The sequence below is a fragment of the Acyrthosiphon pisum genome, chromosome A2 (genome assembly GCF_005508785.2).
Source record: "Acyrthosiphon pisum isolate AL4f chromosome A2, pea_aphid_22Mar2018_4r6ur, whole genome shotgun sequence".
NCBI lineage: Eukaryota > Metazoa > Arthropoda > Insecta > Hemiptera > Aphididae > Acyrthosiphon > Acyrthosiphon pisum.
The window spans coordinates 81,788,572-81,810,802 of record NC_042495.1 but is presented as its reverse complement, the minus strand read 5'-3'; the positions used below and the strand labels follow the sequence as shown (position 1 = coordinate 81,810,802).

General features: G+C 27.8%; 1 protein-coding gene across 7 annotated transcripts in view; it reads right to left on the bottom strand.

The window, feature by feature from the left end:
- LOC100167507 (aryl hydrocarbon receptor nuclear translocator homolog) overlaps positions 1 to 22,231 on the bottom strand; it is a 40,195-nt gene that overhangs the window by 17,349 nt on the left and 615 nt on the right. For 2 of the 7 annotated variants that reach the window (XM_008181881.3, XM_029490354.1), the window contains exons 2-3: positions 21,150 to 21,322; positions 771 to 848 (exon numbers count right to left, since the gene is read on the bottom strand). In XM_008181881.3, coding sequence (XP_008180103.1) covers positions 771 to 811 — 41 coding nt within the window. In that variant the 5' untranslated portion in view covers positions 812 to 848; positions 21,150 to 21,322. Of the gene's footprint in view, positions 1 to 770; positions 849 to 7,482; positions 8,122 to 21,149; positions 21,323 to 22,231 lie in introns of those variants that run through there. The other 5 variants (XM_016802057.2, XM_008181880.3, XM_008181878.3 and 2 more) reach the window with 4 other exon arrangements.

Here is a 22,231-nt window from a genome sequence, read left to right as displayed (position 1 = left end):
ATCAGATTTAGAAGTGTACCTAATTAATAATACAAAATCTGGAAAACAGTATTGAACGGATGAGGAAGGTAGATAAGAAAGGCTGCAGGTTCATTCTTTTTACAAAGTAGTAATTTTTTTTTTTCATTTTACTTTTAATTTTTGCTTTTTTAATTTTAAAGCCTTTGTTTTATTATTCTTTTGTAATGGGGACAACAAAATTAAATTCTACCCCTACCATAATGCCATAAAATGCAACACAACTGGCTGGAAAATCTTGAACTACATTAACTCAAGGGATTAGATAACAATCCTTTATTTCTTTAAACAAGGTAAGAGATAACATGCTATGCTCACTAAAATTAATTATTTGTTAGACTAGTTTTAAATTGAAAGTACAGAAACTGATATATTGGTATACATTTTTAATTTAGAATTACAAGAAATTGGAACAAAGTATTTTTCTTTAGAAATAACTTAAAACCATAATATTTATTGATTTTATATTGATAAATGCAATAAATTTAAATTTGAATCTATTGTTATATTTTGTAATATTAAGTATCTTTTGTAAATTATGTGAATAATTTATATTTATCATTAATGAATTAATAAACCATGGGTATTAAGTGACATATAAAATATTTTACAGTATACACCAATACTATAATATATTGTCATTGAATATAATATATTGTATATTAATATTGTGCCTGATAAATAATTTAAAACAATACCTAACAAAAAAACAAGTTTTAATTTTTTTTTTACCAATTTTGTTAAACACTCACCTGGCAAATCTTTCTTTGTCTTGGATATTATCATCTTCCATTCTAGAATATTTCTGGCTAGAATCCTCTTCATCGGATCTAAAACAAAATAATTGGTAAAATTAAGTAAATATAATATCTTATTAGTTATCGCAATATTATATAATATGTATATATAAGTACCTACTGAAAATTATAGTAGGCATATTATTTTATTGTTATATTATATTTACTATTTATCATAAATAAAATTATGTATGGGGGACGGAGTGGCCGGCCGGTTGCGACGCGTTCCGTCCCCGGTTCGAATCCCGGCCACGGGTGGCACTTCTTTTGGGGTAGTCACAGTGTCTGGAGAGAGGCCGCCATCCCCCACACGGGCATGGCAAATACCTACAGGTTCTCACTAGATTTTTCTGCTAAACTAACAAACACACGTGTTTAAACCTACAGTACCCTCCCACACAATTAAAAACCACCCGATGGCCTAAGTTGCCGCGGGTTAATTAATACAAAAAAAAAAAATTGTGTACTGGATAAATACAAAATAAACAACAAGTGTAAGCATTTATTTTTTATAAAAATAAAAAACTGTTACTGACAACTTTTTTATATATATATCTTAAAACAGTTGGATGAGAATTAAAATTAATTAAGAACAATATATTATTTATTTAAATTGTAGACAGTGTTCAGGAGTTTACAGACAGATTCAACACTTACGTCACCTTAAAATTAATTAATTTCATATAATGTTTCAATAAAAATTAAATTGAATAAAAAATTTTGGAGATGACCATCATTTCTTGTTTCATCTTTCAAGCAAACCTCTAAATATTTAATTAACTATACATTTTAAAAATGTACGACGTTCTTGTAGTGTTGGTTATGGAACGCTGAACATAGAATAAATAAATTAAATGTTTTTATTAAAACTAAAACGAATCATGAAATCAAAATTTGATATTTATAAAACACCGAGTACCAATTTTAAAAAAATAACCTATTACAGTTAGTAGGTACAATTGTATATTATATTTTTTAAATTTGGTGATCGTACATATATTCTACATTATTATCAAATTTAGTATTATTATACGTTCTTTGGATTTTTTGCTAGTATTATTTTTCGTCCAACAATGAAAACATTGTGTTATATATACTAAATTCAAAGAATTTTTCACCATTCTGAGAATGTGAAACAACATTAATCATATGATACAAAGAAAATAATGAATTGTAAATAACACTACAAACAAATTATGAAGGATCATTTTATTTTATTTAGTTTATTGAAGAATTATTATTATCCTCATGGTGTAGTACATTGTTATGCTAATTACAAAGAAGAACCTCTAAGTTCCGAGACACATTTAAACTATTTCCATTTAACAATCGTTTCCTTTCGGTACATTACTTCTTATTGTAGTATTATTGGAATGTCAAAAGCGATTTCATTTTTCGGTCAATGCGATAAAAAAAATGTCCGGGGCCCGATTGTTTGCGAGGGTAAGGGACACCTGTAGTAGAGAACACCTGGCTATCAGACCTCATGCCGAGGAAATGGTTACTTTGATATATGAACGAAGGTCAAGTCAAATCCTACTATGTATTTTTATAAAGGATTTTTCTGAAATTTATAATTTTGCAATATATTTGTAACCATATTATTTGATATCTGAAGATGATACAGAATTCTGTGACACTAACACATGTGTGATGTAAGGAAAACTATTGGCTAATGCGTTGCAGAGGATACAGCGGAACTAATGTGCTATAGTGTTCGTTGTCCTCTCCCGTCTCCACGCGTCCCCGCCAGTACTAGGCCCGGGCGCGAAGGCGTGTCAAATGCGGTACATCAATCTGAGTGTTGATAAATTATTGTGGTTCAATGTTCAATAAAATAGGCATCTATTATGGGTGTATCATAGTACATTTTTCTTTATTTTTTTAACGAATTTTATACCGTAACTATAAAAAAGATTTAAGTACCTACTTATATTTCTATAACCATAATTATTCGAATTGCGTTGATTGTATTGTAAATTTGACAATTTATACCTAATATAATATGTAAAGTGTATAATTTTGTACTTGTAATAATTTTATTAAATAAGAAACATGACGTAATAACATCCATATTTAAGAGTACGTTTCATATTTTGGTTAAAATAGTTAGGTAAATATTATTTTTATTATTTTATTTTACTATTTAGTAGTATACGTTATTTAAGTTCAATTAAATTTATCATGAATAGTTGAATGATAAGTGTACTCGTCTAAAAAGTAAAAATATTTTTTTAACTCTATCATTTAACTATTGTTATATTAAAAATTATAATAATGCATACTGGCATTCTATCATTCTAGCAAAATATTATTGCCAATAACTATAAAGAAAAATAATTCACTTGTTTAAGAAATTACTAGAATCTAGAAAGGTCGAATGTTTTTTTTTTTATACTTGTACTACTGAATACTGATCAATCTAATTGCAACACGTTAGAAGTTGTACTTACAGTTAGGTAGAATAAGTACTAGTAATTTAGATCGTACATACGCTAGTTTTTATAAAAATAATTAAACTGAAAATACACAACCTAAATATACGTACATTTTTTTTTTCCATAACTTAAATTATTAATATAATTACATATCATACCATTACTATACAATATATTTTTTTTTTAAACAATGAATGCAACCTATAAAAATATTCAAACTAGATATAGTATTATTTATTTGTTGATTTTATCGATCAATTACAAAATTATATTAGCGATACACGTGTGTCCGGTACGTGTTTGTTTGATAAAGGTCAATTAAGCTCCGATTTTGCTACCATTAATCTAGACGAGAACTGTATTGTTTTGGGATTATATACGTATACGTAGTTATAATGGTTTACAACATTCCACACGTGAAAGGCATTATAATAGTCTAAACAGACAATTATTTGTATTTTTTTTTATATTACCTTCGAAAAAACTGATATTTGAACAAATTAAGGATACATTTAACACATGACAAAAAATAAAAAGAGGTTTTCATGTTTAAAGTTGTTTTTTATATAAGCCAATCAAAAGTTTTATTTTATTTTGTTGTTTAAAAAACAAATCATGACAAATCAATTATATTAAACATAAAATATTATTATTTAAACCAAATATAAACAAATAGTAACCATGAAAATGTACGCCTGTTATCTAATCAAATAAACAATTAAAATTATTTCAAAGTAAAGTTTGTTATATAGTATAACCATTGATAATTTACTAAATCGAAATGAAATTGACTTTTAATATTATTAAATATTATTAATTAGTTTTGTTATTTCTAAATAATATTCATTTAATATACCTATTCTATTCTATGTATATTATATTATATATATACTATGTGTCATCGCCTAAAGTATCTCCATGGTAAATTAATATATTTAAATGCTGTTTTTTCAACAGGTATATATAAAAAATCCAAATTAAAAAAAAAATTACTTCGGCTATATTTGTGGTGATGCTTTACTTTTGGTACATAATGTATAAACACGGTCTTCCAAATTGTGTGTAACAAAAATGGCGGGGATCTCATAAGAACCAATATAATCCCAAACATTTTTGTTTCGCGAATTTTGGAAGACCTGTAAATATTTATAATTTATATAAGTTTCGATGATTAAAAACAAATAACTTAAAAATATTAATATATTTTTTTTATTATTGCTATATGTATTACAATGGTAGCACTCTATTATACTAATTATTTTCCAAACATCTACAATTGTAAAAAAATATAAATATTTAGAACTTAAAAAAAATAGTACATAACTACATTATCTTACAAGCTATTAACTACAACTGTTAGTAAAATTGCTTAAGATCAAGCAATTCCTAAAAAAATTAATGTTTATTGTTCATACATTATAAGTAATATAAACAGTAGGTAAAGCGTATTATCAACAAACAAAAAAAGGTGATTTAAGTAATCATTGATATCGAATATTAATCAGTGTTAATAAAAATACATACATCTGCAGTAGTCATCCAGTATTTATGCAAATAATTTATTATTAAATATGTAGTAACAAAATCGATTTAAAAATTAAATTGTGATTCTCGAAGTAATGTTAATTAAACATAAACATATTATATTGATAAAACCGTATTATATGTATAATGTATATTCATGTTCAAGACTAAATTTTTAATTTTTTTAAATAAGTGTACCTATTTTAATATTCAGTGGAGTAAATATGGGTATTAGTTTAGGAAAAATCAGAAAATTGGAATTTAATTTGTAATAATAATTTTTTTTTTAAATATAATTAATAGATATATATTTACAAGAAATTTAACGTTTAAATGTTTTATTAGTATTTGCTGCAGAGCCTAGCAGCTGAACTAACCTATTAACCGAGAATCCTAAATAGTTCTAGTACCTTTTTATTTTGCAAATTTCATGACGAGATATGAGTTTTTTGCAGTTTGTTTGATTTTGTTATAAGTTTGTAGTTGTATAATAATAATTATTAAATGAAATAATTTTACGTTTTTACGATCAATCGGTATACCATCACATTTTAACATTTATAGACTTATAGGAGTATCATCTATCAGCAATATTTTATGATTTAAATTAAAATTCTACGGAACCTCTCACAATTTAAAAATGTATTTATGAACATTATACTTAGTTTTAAACATATAATATATGAAATTTCGAAACATCCAAAATAGAAATGTTTACAATCCATAAAAACAACAGTAATGAATATTATTTGCACTGATCTTTAATTAATAATATATACTACAACAAATATCTAATATATTTGTTGCAATGTTACGAAAATAAAACGTGAAAACATCCTCTAACAAGATTGTCGATATACTTTTTTGTAAGTAATTTTATTAACAGATAACTAGTTAATAAACATTTATTGATTTTTAATAATATTTTTTATGCTTACAGTAAGTATTTTTTATTAAATTCATAAAATTATTGTTAAAAACTTTAAGTGCTCGTTTAAAAAAATCAATGGGGTAAAAACAATTACTAGACCACCAACCGATAACATTCTAATTCATTAACTTTATACAATACACACACACTCACGCACGCATATTTAACTACCTACCTACCGTAAATATAATAGCAAGAACTAAACGCATGCAATAAATTAGTAAGTCAAAACTACTCATTAGCTAAACAAAATCAACTGATTAAAATATTTATTTTTTTACAAGCTGTTAAAATCAAACAGTGTCACAGTGTGTTAAAATATTTATATCGGTTACAATGTTTATAATTTAGTATAAGCCCTAAGGCAGGCTTAAACCAATGTTCTTATTTTGGTATGTAACAGAAACCTGAAAAATACATTGTTGTTTTAGGTAAATAAAATTATACTTTTACTACCATACTATAAAGTGCAAATATAATATATTATAAATTTAAAACAATGTTTATAAGTTTTTTATTCGATATAAAGTAGGTTATTACAAAATATTATTTTCAAACTAAAATTTGTGGTAGAAATTGTACTTATTATGATTAAAGTTTAGTTGTAAATTAATTAGACTATAAGAATCTTATATCAAAATACCCACATAATATATTATATTATCATCTGTCAGATTTGTAAATTATATTATATACCGGTATTCATATGATGTTTATTAGAGTTATTATATGTTATTATTTATTAAACATATAAAAATGTATAAAATGCACATGTATAATTTGTAAAAAAATGTTAATTTATGAAATAATTCATGTACTATACAAAAAGCAATTTATAATACAATATAATATATGCAATATAATCAGAGACCTCATACTATGAATATAATACATCACTTAGCAATTATTCATAATAGTAGGTATATAGATTTGGTACACGTGTCGTCGACCAAAATCAATATACAAAATACCACTCATTATTTGAAAACTCAAGTTATGTTATTATAAGTTTAATTATTAATGTAGATAATTAATTGTATTTATGTATTATTAAATAGTTTAACAAATGGGGGAGTCAATTAGGTAATATAGATACAATTTGACAACAAACAGCCCGTCAAGTTTTTAATAAATGGCACATTATAATATATTAATATACCTAACGGCTAACACTATAATAGCAAGTATGTTTTGTATGTTTTCTAATCGTCACCGTTTCTACCACAATAATAACGGTCTATTGTCATAACTCTTAAGGTATCTCGTTGTTTTCTACGTAAAAACAGGCAGTGGTTTCGTCATACTATATCACACCTCAGGTCTGCCGACCACATCGACCGATTACAGAACATAAAATAATATTATATTATTATAACATATATTTATATATAATATATCGATAAGCTTTGTGCGACCCAACGTGACGTTGTTGTTTACATAAAAAAATTAATTATATTATTAAACAAACTGGTCATATATATATTTTTATTATTATTATAATATTATAATTTGAGAGCATAGTTTGTAATTAGTAATTACACGAGCTACAATCAATGAAGGATTTTAAGAGGGAAGAGGGGGCGTCGTCGAGTGGGAAGTGATAACCGCTGGATTGATACGAGTGAAATCACATCCTCAAATAATATATAGGTACATATCTATTACGTCCACTACCGCTATAAAATATATTGTATATATTTTAATTCGTTACTATAATATATTGCATTTATTCATTTATATCACTTCATACGGTATTATAAGTATCAAAATATACCTCCGCCGTTTCTGTATCGCCTCGTCGGGAATTTGAAGCGGCGGCGGTGGTGGTGGTTCACAGACGGCCGGCATGGGCATGACCATGGCCATAGGTATGGGACCGGGCTGCAGATAGCCGCCCGGGTCTCCCGCGGAGGACTCGATGGCCCCGTAATGGGGCGGACCCGCGTATCCGTACATTCGGCTGCTGCTAGAGCAGTAGTCGTAGCCTCCAACCGTTGCTCATAACACCACCGCGGTCGCGACGTCTTCGCGTCCGGAAGTCGTCGCCGAGACGACATATATGTCGCGAGACACCATAAAAAAATAAACCAACGGAATTATCGAGACAAACGATACCGAAAAAATATTATATATTAATGTATAATTAAAAAAATGAAAACTGAAAAAACGACGATTTTCCTATTTCACTAAGCCTTAATTGCGAGTGATGAGATGTTCACACACACACACGCACAAACACTATAAAAATATAACTATATTATCATAAACACGCACGTGGACTAACTCCGGTACGCAGAATCGAGTAACGCGAACGACGCGAGTACGCTGAAGACTGAACAGTGAACCGGACGACCACGGTCGTCGCCGCCGCCGCCACCGGCCACCGCCATCACCGTCGCCACAGGTACACACGCATTACACGGTCTGTGTTGTACGGCGTCGGCGGTAGCAGTGGGAATTGTGGAGGGGATTGGAGAGAGGCATTCCCCACCACCGCGCCGCAAGAGTACGATCGTGGGGAAATGCTTAAAGAAAAAACAAGATTCCGACAAGCATTGCTAGGTAACGCCGATCGCGCGCGCGGTTAATGTGTTGTGTGTCGGGTTTATCGTATAATATGATGATGAATAGGAATATACCGAAGAGGAGGGAAGTAAAAAAAAATGAACCGTTTATTAGGGCGAGCGGTACTTTGCATTTAAGGTATAATATAATACGCAACTGCACTAGGGGAGAACAGGTCGACGACTCCCGAAAGTATGGAATGACATATTTTTGTGCTATATTCGATTGATGAAAATATCAAAAGTTGGACATTCATGAAGTTTAACGAAATAATAATACACCTACTAGTACTATTATTGTTGTAGTTCCATCAGAATAATACAGATGTACAATTTTCCGCAGAAATCGTGTGAGGGTGCAACCAACAGCGTGAAAATACCCTACATCATCGATTACAATATAATATATAATAATATATAATAATTAATAATCAATGCTCATAACACTATAATAATATAATATCATATCATATACATAATATTATTACATAAAATAGGTAGGTATAACACTTTATATAATTATTTAAAAAATATTTAGCAATACCGGATTTATAGGTAGTAATATTATTCTACGGAATTAATTTTTCTGACGTGGTTGCAAAACAAATAGATTTTTTATTGTTTTAAAAAAAATATTAATATACTTTTTGTAAAATTATTATAGTATATAATATTGTGTTCATATATGAACACAATATATAAGAATGAGTGATAATAAGATAATATTAATGTATTAATTTAAAACACATAATATATGCAATGCACATTGCACACTATACTAAGGAGTCACAAGTCTAATAGTCACTACTCACTATTTATTATTGGAAGTGTTAATTACACTCAAAAAATGTAGAAAATACATTATGTGGAATGAATAAAAATAATATACGAGTGTAATACAACTAAAGGACTAAAAATTAATACTATTTTCCCCCAATTCTCGGTAAGTACAATATGACACATTGACACATAAGTAAATTATATCCTTGTCGGGGCATCATGTCTGAACCTCAAATGATAGATAGTTTCCTTTTGGAGACGTAGTTTATTTTTTTTATCCCCATTTATATAACGAAACTGAGAAATAAACATATGGCACACATATAATTTCTAACGGATATTATTTCGATTAGTGAAAGAAAGGGACGTTTAAGTCCTTTATTTTTATCCTTTTCTAAAAAGTTTGTATCGTATATTATATAATTATTGATTTAATCAATATCATTTACCTACCTATCTATGGAAATAGGTAGGCGGACAAAAAGACCAGAAATAAAAATATAAAATATATAAATGTGAACACAATATTAATATATTATGTATACGTCATGATATATTGTGTTATAAGTTATAAGTCATAAAACATTTATAGAAATAACTACGGGTGCTCACTTTATATTTAAGGCTTCGTATACAACTCAACAATTATTAAATTAAAACAATTATGATTTGATACTTTTTTTTAATACATATACCTTTTCATATACCTATTAATCAAATTAAAAGATACAGTACATTATTCAATTATAAAGTGTCTAAACAACAACTGATAGAATTTAACACATTTTAGGCATGTTTTTTGTGTGAAACTCTATAACAAAGTATACATAACAAACTTAAAAATTAAATTAATGACATAATCTTAGATATTATAATATTGTACGTGGATAATAGGCAAAATAATTATAATAATATTAATTAAATCAAGTTTTTCAACGTAATTCTTATGAGTCATAAATAATAAGCATTAAATAATATTATTAAATTAACGATAGGTTAGGCACGGCAACAAATTTCTTTTTAATAGTTGGGGAGGGGGAATTATAAATAAGATTTTTTTATTAGGTTAATATATTAGGTATTTATATATTATTTAATTTGTTAAGTAATTTCCTGGATGAAAATCTGTATGAATTTGATAGGTATACTACTGCATTGAAAATATACATATCTAATATTATATTGATAAATAAAATTATGTATGACCAAAATAGATTTTATATTTTTTACCCAAATTTATCCAGCTTATTTTATTAAATAGTTTTTGTTTACACACAACATTAAATTTACGAAATGTACAATATTATTATCTACCCGCAAGAACCTAATTGTAATATCTCTAATGTTTCCAATGATATAATATACTTGCCTAAATTAATAATTTACATAAATAATTAAATTTTATGATAAATGTATATTTTTTCTCTGAAAAATTGAAAACGGTGGTAAAGCGATCAGCTAACTATTATTAAAAAATCGAAAGTTATTTATTTTTTCACATAAATTACTTACATTTATATATTTAATAAAACATTCTGACATTATTTTTTACTATCAGCGATTCCAACTTTTGATTCGTCAGATCAGTCAACAAATAGAGAGAACAATAACTATTTATATAAATGGTATAAAAGAATATATTAATAATTCCAGGACAATACCAACCCTCTTTTTTAATAATTTTTTTTTGTATTTCATTATTAATATTTACCTAGTGACATGTTTTGTATTTTAACATCTTGTACATTTATTAAAAACATCAAAAGATTCTTACTGGGTAGTTATAAATAACCGAATAGATCTTATCATTGGCCCTGTACATCACGTTCATCAGATATTCATCAACCGTAGAAAAACTATGTAGGTACCCACACTTTGAACATACGATTATCCTTTGCTTTACATAATAAATAAATAACAAAAATACAAAACATACATATTGTACATGTACCGACTATATTTTAGTACAGTAAAAACTCAAAAATACAAAACATATTATATAACAAAATTTAAGATCTATTATGCTCAAAATAAAAACCACATAAAAGTAATAATTTACTAATTCTTACTATAGGTACCAGGTACCTATAATAAATTGTACGCCATTCATGCACAAAATACACAATTTATACTTATTTAAATCAAAAATATTATTAATTTCCGTTTAAATTTTAGTAAAGACATATTATTATAGCACTCATATTTTTGTGAAAGCCGCAGCGTATTGTTGGAACTCTTATATATTTAGAAAAGCCAAGTCAGTACATCAATTAACAGAGTGAAGGAAAAAATGAAAATTGGTTTTACAATCTCATTTTAGATTTCGAGATGATGATTTTTAAATTGTTACCTTATAATAAAATTGTCATAACCTTTTAAAGTACGAGTAGTAAAAATGCTTCAATAATCAGCTTTGACATTGTTGTCTGGTAGAATATTGGATCTAGATTATAGATAGTGCTTTATGGGGAATTTAATCCCCAATAATTTTTCAATTAATTGGTAAAAAACCAACGAAAAAATGTGGACAAGAGGGTACCACTCAGATGTACAGTAGGTGCCGAATGGGTCACTGCGGATGTGTTATACTAGAATTCAATGGTTTATAAATGTATACGGAAAACGATTCTGAGAGATCAGTCTATTAGTATAATATTAAGAATATTTCAAGATATGTTTTTTCGATAGGTATTGCTATTTAACTTACATTACTATGATCATTACCTAGGGTATTAACGTATACAGGTTGATTTCATTTTTGGCAAAAAACATCGTATTTATTATACTAATTTATATTTCATAAAATGAAAATGATTTAAAGATTTTTAATATTTTTTTGTCACGCCTGCACCGAAAGTTTGGTTTTCTATAGCGGTTGAAGCGCTGGAAAGCGTCCTATTTTCGTCCAGCGGGCGGTAAAGTGGAAATTCCCAAAAGTGCAGCGCACACATTTCACGCGCGTATAACCTGCACAGACACTGAAATCTATATCACGGTCGTCGATCTTTAAAAACATAAACTTTTGGTAACATCTTATAATCATATTATAACCTCCACGCGTGAAACTTAAAATAAATAAATCCAAATCGTTTCTTTCATGAAATATTGTTGTCGTATAATTATAGTATAGTTGTTGCATAGATCCCTGCATTACCTTTGCCGTGATCGCTGAAGGCAGAGGCATGACAAAAAAATAGTATGTGTGGCTCGTGCAGAAAGGAAATTTCAGTCTTGGGCGAAATGCGAACCTCGCCAGCGGCTCGTGCCGCACACATCGCCCGCGACTGAAATAGCTCGCTCCCCGCCCTTGCCACACAATATACTATTTTTCCGAGTCAAAAACCTTGGATATAAAGTTCCTTTGTAAGTTGTTTTTACATCATATCGAAAATACATTTTTTGCTATATATAGCTTTTAAAGGCCATTAAGGCCTTTAGCTGCTTCTACTAAATTCTCCCATCTGTCTGTTATCTGCATATCCTCTATACTTGCTTTTCCCCCCACTTGGTTCAAATCTTCCTTTACCCGATCTAACCAGCGCTGACATGGTCGTCCTCTGGTGCATGTTTTTATCTTTCCATATGTGTCTGGCCCATTCCAGTCTTTTTGAATGTTCGGCCTAATAAAGTCTTTCAGTATCTGCATTTGTTCTCCTTTCATGTTTCCGTGTTGTATATAAGACTATATATTTTTCCAAGGACCTTCTTTTAGGTCATATTAAAAAAAATATCTACTTAGGTAGGCCCAGCCCCCCCCCCCCATTCTTAATTCCAGCCCTGGTTATATGTATAAGATATATAGCTTCCTTTTGGTTTCTCTAGATAGGAGTTTAGAGCTTAACATTTTGTTCGTTGAATAGTATCCTCGATTTTCCGCATTTACTTATTTCATAATACATATCGTTCTTACTATTCAGATTTACCCCTAAATATTTAAAATGTGTTCTACTTGTTCAAATGTATATTCATCAATTGATAAATTTTGCAAAATTCTTGGGCTTCTACTTATGATCATATATTTTACCTTGCTCTCGTTTATTTTGAGTCCCATTATTTTGATTAATTTATTTGTGCTTCCTTCTATTTTGTTCTGAGCTTCCAAGAATTATAAGATGTACAGATAATTTACAATTCTAAAATATTCATAACTCGCTTTAAAATTAAAATATAATAAAAAGCCTATGTGATTGCCTATTTTTACTTCTTAATTTGATAATGGGTCATTTCACTCCAATTTTTAATCCAACGGAGCTACACGTGTTCTACTGTCCCTTGATTGTCAATTCCCCCCCCTCCCCACAAACAGCAAATCTATTTAGCATTTCTTTTATGCCAATATTTAGCGTGCAATTGGCATGGATTTGCGTGACCTATATCGAAACCCTGCATCAAAACACAAAGTATCAGAGGCGTTACCATTTTTTAGCCATTTCTCCGCCCCTCACCCCTCAAACGACAAAAAAAATCGTTTTCGAATTTTTTTCAACGCCAATATTTAGCGTGCGATTGGCGTGAATTTGCGTGACCTATTTCAAAACCGTAAACCCAACACCCCTGATACTTGGTGTTTTGAATGCAGGATTTCGAAATAGCTGGTCACGCAAATCCACGCCAATTGTTACGCTAAATATTGAGACATAAAAAAATCCTTAAAATTCAAAATTCGGATGAGGAGAGGCTATAGAAACGTTTCTACAGCCCCCCCCCCACACTTAGTTTAAATTTTTAAACTTGACCTAGTGCCAAGCAAATTTCAAAACTAGCCACGCCAATTCACGCTAAATATGTAACCAAAAAAAATTTTGAAATTCAATATGGTGGGGGGAAGTGCTGGAGAAACGAACGTTCAAAATTAAGTTTATAGTAATTCAAATTGAACGTTAATTTTATTGTTAGGTAGTAAATGTAAACAAAAAAAAATAATTTTAGTTATTATATGTTGTCGATTAAGACATTATATAGGTAGGTGGTATTCAGTGCATTATTATGTTCAAAATATATTAATACTGTAGACACTTGCAAAAGTATTTTTCGTTATACATTTATTTTTACCGGCTCAATTAATTTTAAATATATTAAGTCTAATATAAAGCTAATTACATTAACATAAACCTATCCGCATTGTTATATACGATACCTACCTATGTGATACTAATTTATAAATAAAAAAAAATAGATTATGACATAAGATACTAATAAATGTGTAATAGGTACATGAGATGTTTTTGGCAATAATTAATAACGTATTACTTATGGAAAAATAAACTACTTATTAGTTATTTAACTTATTACAATTTAAATAAATTATAAAATACCCTTATAAATAGGTGTATCAAAAAGCTGCAGCAGTGTTACCACTGAGAATTGTTTGTAAACAATAATTAATGAATTCAAATTTAACACATCCATCCAAGTAAACCTACTCAATAATTAATAACGCTAATTACACTAGAAACTACCCTACAGCAGAACGACTTTTTTCCTATTTTCCTATTGTCGGCGACAATCATTGAAAACGTTATAGTTATTAAGTTACGATTCGTAAAGTATTATAACTATGTAATATTTCGTAGGTAACTAACATTTTCGGTTTTGAATAAATATCATTACTCATTTTTAAGGAGTCCCGCACAACAAATTACACCTACTACATGCGTTCTAACTTGCTGATTGCTGACTTGAGTTAAACTCCAGTGATTATTTTAAAACATATTTCAATTTATTATGAAGTCTATTTTAAATCCATCGACAACAAGCGGGGTAAGCGTTCCGTACTCACACGCACATATCACATTATAACGCCTATGGAAAATTCACGGAAAAATTTGTAAATCAGACCTTAATGAGAGTTTAGCCTACCAAGTTGAGTTTTACACCGATGATAATTTTGAAAACAAATGGTATTTGGTACTTAAACAACTTTGGATCTTTTGAGCCACATTTCAAATTTATTAATTTATAAAAATAAAAAAGGAGACAAGTGGAGAATGCTGTGCTGTAAACTAGGTGTCTATATAGAAGTCACTGTAATAGGTGTGTTAAATTTTAATTGAATGATATAAAATCATAGTATACGAAAAACGATTCTGAGCGAAAACGGTCTGTCAGCAGACACCAGGCGACTATGGTCAAAACCGGTTTTGCTACAAAAATCTTGTGTGCTCTTATTTTGAATAGACTATATTATACTGGCATTAGAACTGCGGTAGGTATAAGGAAATCGTTCCATGAGAAAATGAGTGCATATCGAATGTGTTAAAAGTTTGAACTTCAAACGCTCATAAAAACGTAATTTGACTTTCAGGTAAACAAGCTTATGAGAAATCTTATATTATTTATTCAAACCTTAGGTATAAAAAGACATTATTTTATGAATTTAACTCAAAATAATTTGCACATTTTTGTGATTATAACTTTAGACCTCGGTTTAGACGCTCTTAAAAAATTATTGTGGATCTACGCTCAACTTAAATTCCATTAAAAACAACGTATAAGGATCCTTATATTAAATTTTCATGTTTTAACAGAGTGAACATTTTTTTATCGACATTAACAAAGAAACTAATAAAAATAGAAAATTACGTATGCCTATAGCTAGCTCAAAATGAGTTCAAAAAAGAACTTGAGATGAAAATCAAAACATCGTTTCGACATTGATTCGGCTTCTTATATATCGTGTACCTAAGGACCATAAAACAAAAAAAAAGACATTTTTAGAAATTTTAATAAAAATTTTTTTCTATCATAATACTGACTCAAAGTAATCATAAACAATGTCATAATAAATTGAAATATGTTTTAAAAATTACTATGGGGGTATGTAGTACATTTGAACGTGTATATATAAGTATATTTTGCTATGCACAATTGTTTTATGAAAGCGATGAATGATATAATATCTCTTCTTTAAAATCTAAAGCAGGTAATACTATCTTGTAGTTTGGAGACAACTTATTAAAAATTTTGACCTGGACCTGGTAAAAATATAAATATTTAAAATTAAAATAATAATAAGCTACCCCAATAGTTTAGCGCTATTAGTGTACCTGGTTTGTACCATGCGATATTTTCAATAAAGACACTGTAGGTACACTACATTATTAAGATTCAAGATAGAATTGTGTACGATTTTTAAGTTTTATGAAGTTATGTAAGAATAGGGATTTGGACATGTGTAGCGGTGTAGGTTTAAAAATACGACCATATTAGTTGGAACATTTCTATTGCAAATATATGTTCATAAACAAAATAAACAAATTAGGAAATCGATTAGTAATACACACACAATTATAAAACTAATGACATTTATCGCTCTATTTAGAAACAAATACTTTAAAGAAAATGTTTAAGCCTACTCGTAAATATAAATGATAAATTAATATTTTGATTTTTGATTAATATAAATTCTATCATAAATAGTTAATAATTAATAATAACTAGATATATTTAATCATACTATTCAACTATACTATTTAGTTTCAGATCAAAACATATTTACAATAACATCATACTTATATAATACAACTTAATCCATATTCCTTATTTGGTATGTAACTAAAATGGATATCAATTGAATACAGTTCATAAAATGAATAATACATCATAGATTTATGTTTTTTAACAGTTTGTTTTTTAAAACAATAAACTTCTGAAACGCAATTGTTTACCAAACAAACACATTCAACTAAGCAACATAAGATTTTGTTTGTGTTGTGTTATCCAAAATATGGTAGCTATAGAAGTCATATTGCATGTTTGCCGTCAAAACTAAAAATGTACATTGAGAATTCTCAAATTTAATTTTCTCATAGGCTATATTGCCTAATTATTATTACTTATTAGTTATTAGTTATAACTACATGTATATGTAATGTTGATGCTGTATTTATAATAGATGTGTAAGATGCAATTTAATATGTTTTTTTAGCCTAGTGATAAAAAATGTAATGGAATATTTATGGAATACAACAAAACAAATGTTAGTAGGTACCTATACAGTAGTAAAAACAGTAGTCTCAATACTCCATTTTTTTTTCCTTTCTACTGAACATTTCTAACCTACTGTACAACTCAATTGTATTCTATAACTCAACTTGTATTCAATTGTGTTCTATAACTCAAGAAAAACAACAAAATAACAGAGGTTAAAATATTTGATTAAATCTTACTATATACTTAAATATAATATTAACCCTTTCACTGCTTTGGATGTACAATTACATTCCTATATTTTATAATATTCTCATTTGCCAGTAACCGTACAAGCTTAGGAAACCTTGGTTTGCATTATTGTGTATTTTAATAATTAGCTCATATAGATCTCAAAATTCATATAAAAAAAATTAAAAAGTAAAAAGTAAAAAAAAATTATAATTAATATTTTATTTTACGTAGCATACACAGGTTGCAGTAGATAAATAGTGTAGCAGTGAAAGGGGTAAATAAAATATAGTTGCTCTACAAATAACTTGGGTTTATTTTAATGTATTTTGGTTGATTAAATATCAAACATTTAATTTAATTTTAACAACATTTTTGTTTAATATTATACTCAAAATGTAAATCTTTACATAACAAATAATAATAAGTAGAAAATACAAATGCATATTCTTAATTTAAGTTAAATAATAAGGTTAAAAATAAATATTTAAAAAGCGGAATAACAATTTAAGTTATAATGTTGTAATTAAAAAATATTATTTGTAGGAACATACTTGAAAATTTTAACAGATATATATTTCAAACACACAATTCCGCTTTCAAAAACCAAATTATTAATAGTAAAATACATCATTTTAATAGCAATATAAATATATCATAAAATATACTTAAAAATAAAATAATCTGACGGATCATCATTACTCAGAACCATTATTCGTATGCAATGATGTATCATCGGATTCAAATTGAACACATACATTAACGTACATTATACTGGATTGCTCAATGATGAGTTATATTTGAGACCTACTGTGCAGCATAGTGGTTATCTACTCCCCTCTAAGAATATACATTATACATATTATAGTAATATAATATAGTTGAGTACCTATATCAAATTCAATAATGTCAATTGCCATTCTATAATGATTTTTAAATATATATACTATAATATAATCTTCTTATAATGAAGAATGTAAATTCCTTTTTTGAATATATAATCTACAGAAAAAAAAAATGAATAATGGTGAACAACTATGAAACTGCACATGTAATAATAGGGTTTGTTAACCAGAAACAAAATTGAAACTAAGAGAAGGCAATAACTGTAGTGATGTCAATTATAACAATTGGTAGGTAGGAAGGTAATTGCTCTATAGAACCTTAGGCTACGTTTTGATTTTAAATAGATGACTGGAATTTTCCCATCTTTGGAGTTTTTTCTGAATATAACATCAATATGAAATAGTTATTTTTATAAAATCAAAACTACATGAAGTTTAAAATATTAATAATTTTTATATTTCATGAATTTATTATTATAGTTTAAAGTTAAAACATCTAATTATTTTAAACAAATGGGTATCATGATATTTTTATATGCAAGTTTAGAATATTAATGATTCAAATTCTGTAAATAATTGTGTTGAACAAATTCAAATTTAACTTATAAACCAATATCATTATCCTAAATTAACTTAAAATTTTATAAGTTACAACTTACAATCTATATGAAAAACATTTTCTCATTTTATGTTTTAAAATATGGATATCAATCAGGCAGATATGTCAATGGGTTTGTTGAGATATACAGTTGGTAGGGTAATGTTCTTCATGAACTTGATTCATGTTTACATAGAATATATTGTATATTTAATATACAATTTACTAATTGTTTTATTTAATATTTATCATCTGTATATATAAAACAGTAAGCTGACTGACTGATCTATCAACGCACAGCTCAAACCATTGGATGGATCGGACTGTTATTTGGCATACAGATAGCTATTATAATGTAGGACGTAGGTGTCCAAAAAAGGATTTTTGGATATTCAACCTCTAAAAGAGAAAATTAGGGGTTGTGAAAACAATAGTGGAGCCGTCTATCAAGCAATATCTAATTAAAATATCCAACATTGGTCTTAAAATATAAAATGTACATACTTTATATTTGGAATAGTGGTTCCTTTAATGATCTAGATACGCAATAAGAAAGGATTTTCTGATATTCATATTTTAAAGAGGTGTCATACAGGAATTTTAAGATTCACAACGGAAACTTTTTTTTGTTTATTAATGGTTGCATTTGGATGCAAAACTAGGTACAATTACGCCAATTTGTCCGTACACATAAAATGAAATAAATGAAAATAAAATAACCCCGAAAATATATTAATATATAAATATTAAACACTCCTAAAAATTTGGGATGATCAACTATGACTTCAATACTATTTTAGTTACTCTGTATAAACATTTTTTTCAACTACAAAGATATACTAATATAGGTTTTATTTTATCACCCACCTCGCTGTGTCCGCAATCTACCGCAGGTAGGTTGCCTATCTGATCATAACGAGGATCATATACTGTTCACATAACCATAAGCGAGTCTCACCAGCAATGCCACGTGGGATGGCTAAAAATTAAAATATGTGATTTTCCTTCCATATGCACAGCAAATTATACCCAAAAAGAGTAAACTAATCAAAATTTTTTTCTGGGCAACGCCGGGTTATTCAGCTAGTAATGACATATTATGAATAACTAACTACAATTTCATTAATAATCAATCAACTATCATAAGGCATAATTATAGTCATTGATGATGATGAAGTGGCATATAGACATTCATTAATTAGTCTGATAGAACTATTATTAGTTTATACCGTATACTCAATTAACACTAGTTAAAAATGTGAAATAACTCTTATAAAAAGATTTTATACTTTTATAAGTTTGTAGTTTGTACAATAAAAAGTAATTTGAGCCAAAACTGTTATTTGTTAATTACTGTTTAAAATAATTTAATGTTTTATTAATTTTGATAAATATGTCAATAAATTTGTTTGTTATCTCACTTAATTAAAATTACATTTTTTTTTTTTTTATTGGTATTAGTATAACATATTATTTATAGATCAACAATTAATGATTGCATTTATAATGTATAAAATGAAATAAAGTAAACTTAAAATAAAAATTAAGTGTTATTACATTTTAAATGTTTCAAAAATGAATCAACATTGTACCTACATAAAAAAGAGAGGAAAGTACTAAAATTTTTAATAATCCTGTATACCACTGCAACAACATTAAAAATGTAAGCTATTCATTATATTTTAATTGATATACTTATCATTTTTTAAAATTTTTTACAGTTGCATAATTATTAATTTCATATTCCGATGTACAATATTCTTTGGAGTAGGTATTTCGATATCTAACCTTTCGATAACTATTTATCAGTATTACTAAGAAAATAATATATAGGTACATAGTACATTTCTAGGGACATTTTAGATTCTAAGCGGAGCAAAAGAATTTATTGGTTTTACAATGGTGTTTTATTTTTTTTCTGTGTGTCACCAACATTTTGGATAGTAAACATGCTTCGATTTTTGAGATTAACATTTTTTCTGATAGAAAATTGAACCTAGTTGGTACTATTAGGAGGTCAAAATTGAAAATTCCAAGTAGTTTTAGAAAGCGTCGAGAAAAACTATTGACAAATTACAAAAAACCGCTAAAAATGGAATATTAATTTCTAACGATTTGTTTATCACCATAGCAACGAATAAAAAATAATAATGTTATAAGGACTATGCTAACCGCTCAGAATCATTTTTCGTATACAATGGATTATCAGTGCATTCAAATATAATACATCCATTACAACTACTATACAGCAAAGCAGAAAGGAAAATAATACTACAATTATTTTTTGTTTATTTTTAGGGGGGATTGGAATAGACTCTGACTGTTGATTACCCTAAGACCTAGAAGACACTTAGTTTTTGTTAAGAATTTCTTTAAAATACGTTGACACATCTTATAAATTAATATAATATAGTATATTATTGTAAAGTACTAAAATTATTTCTTATATTATCTATATCTCCCCCCCCCCTCCGAGCAACGCATACATACTTACCAGCGTTCGCTGAGGTAAGTCTGCCAGATCATGGGGGTTAGGCCCGATGTCGCTGATGTTTAACTATGTTTTTTTTTATATCAATTAACGATGTGGACCGGAGGAGAAGTAATGCTAACGTGGTTCCTCCTTCGTCCCACGATTAACTCGGAAAGAAAAAAAAAGGTAGGTACCTAAATAAATTATAAATGTATTCAAACATAATATAATCAAAATGTTTGTGAAATTACTGTTAACAAAATAGATATAAGTATACAATAAAATTTAAATTAATTTGTTTAACAAAGTTGTGCAAATTGGGAGCGAAAATACAGCTTCTTTATGTGTTGTGGCTTTTACAGTTTATCATGTGTGGTCCTCACATGATGATTGATCATCTGAATGATGAATTAGGTAAGTTAGTGTTCTTTGATAAGAATTGAATCCACTTTTTTTTAACTGAACTATGTGCCACTGGTGAGAAGTAGGTATGGTCTACCTAAATCTTCTCCAATTATATATTAGATAATAATAATCACAAAAATGCTTTCTTCAATAAGACACAAATTTTCTAAAAGCATATGTGAGGCATGCTGCAAGATTATTTTTCAAATTTGGCTATTAATATTGAAAGAGATATTGTCAATTTAATAAGGAATAACTATAGATGTATTGGAAGTAGATAATTTAAAAGATGGACAATTTGTATTAAAATAAAATTGTATTGTATTGACTAATAAATGTACCTATATATTAATGTAAATTTACAATTATAATAATCCATTTACAAATAATATACAAACTTAGTAGAGAGTACACCTACCTATGGGAGAAAAAAGTGTTGTCCTAGTTGTGCCTCTTCTATAAGTTCAAAAACATAATTTTTACAATAACACCAATTGTATATTTTATTCTACCAATTGCATATTTATGAATCTGGTATTTAAGCAGAAACATACTGTTCAAAACTTGAGTTTTTTTTTTTTATTTTCATATTTGTTTAATTTAAAATATTTCAACAAATGAATATACTTACAAGTTTAATAAAATTTTATATAATATAGAGTATGATATTTAAGTAATTAATGGTATCCTACTAATGT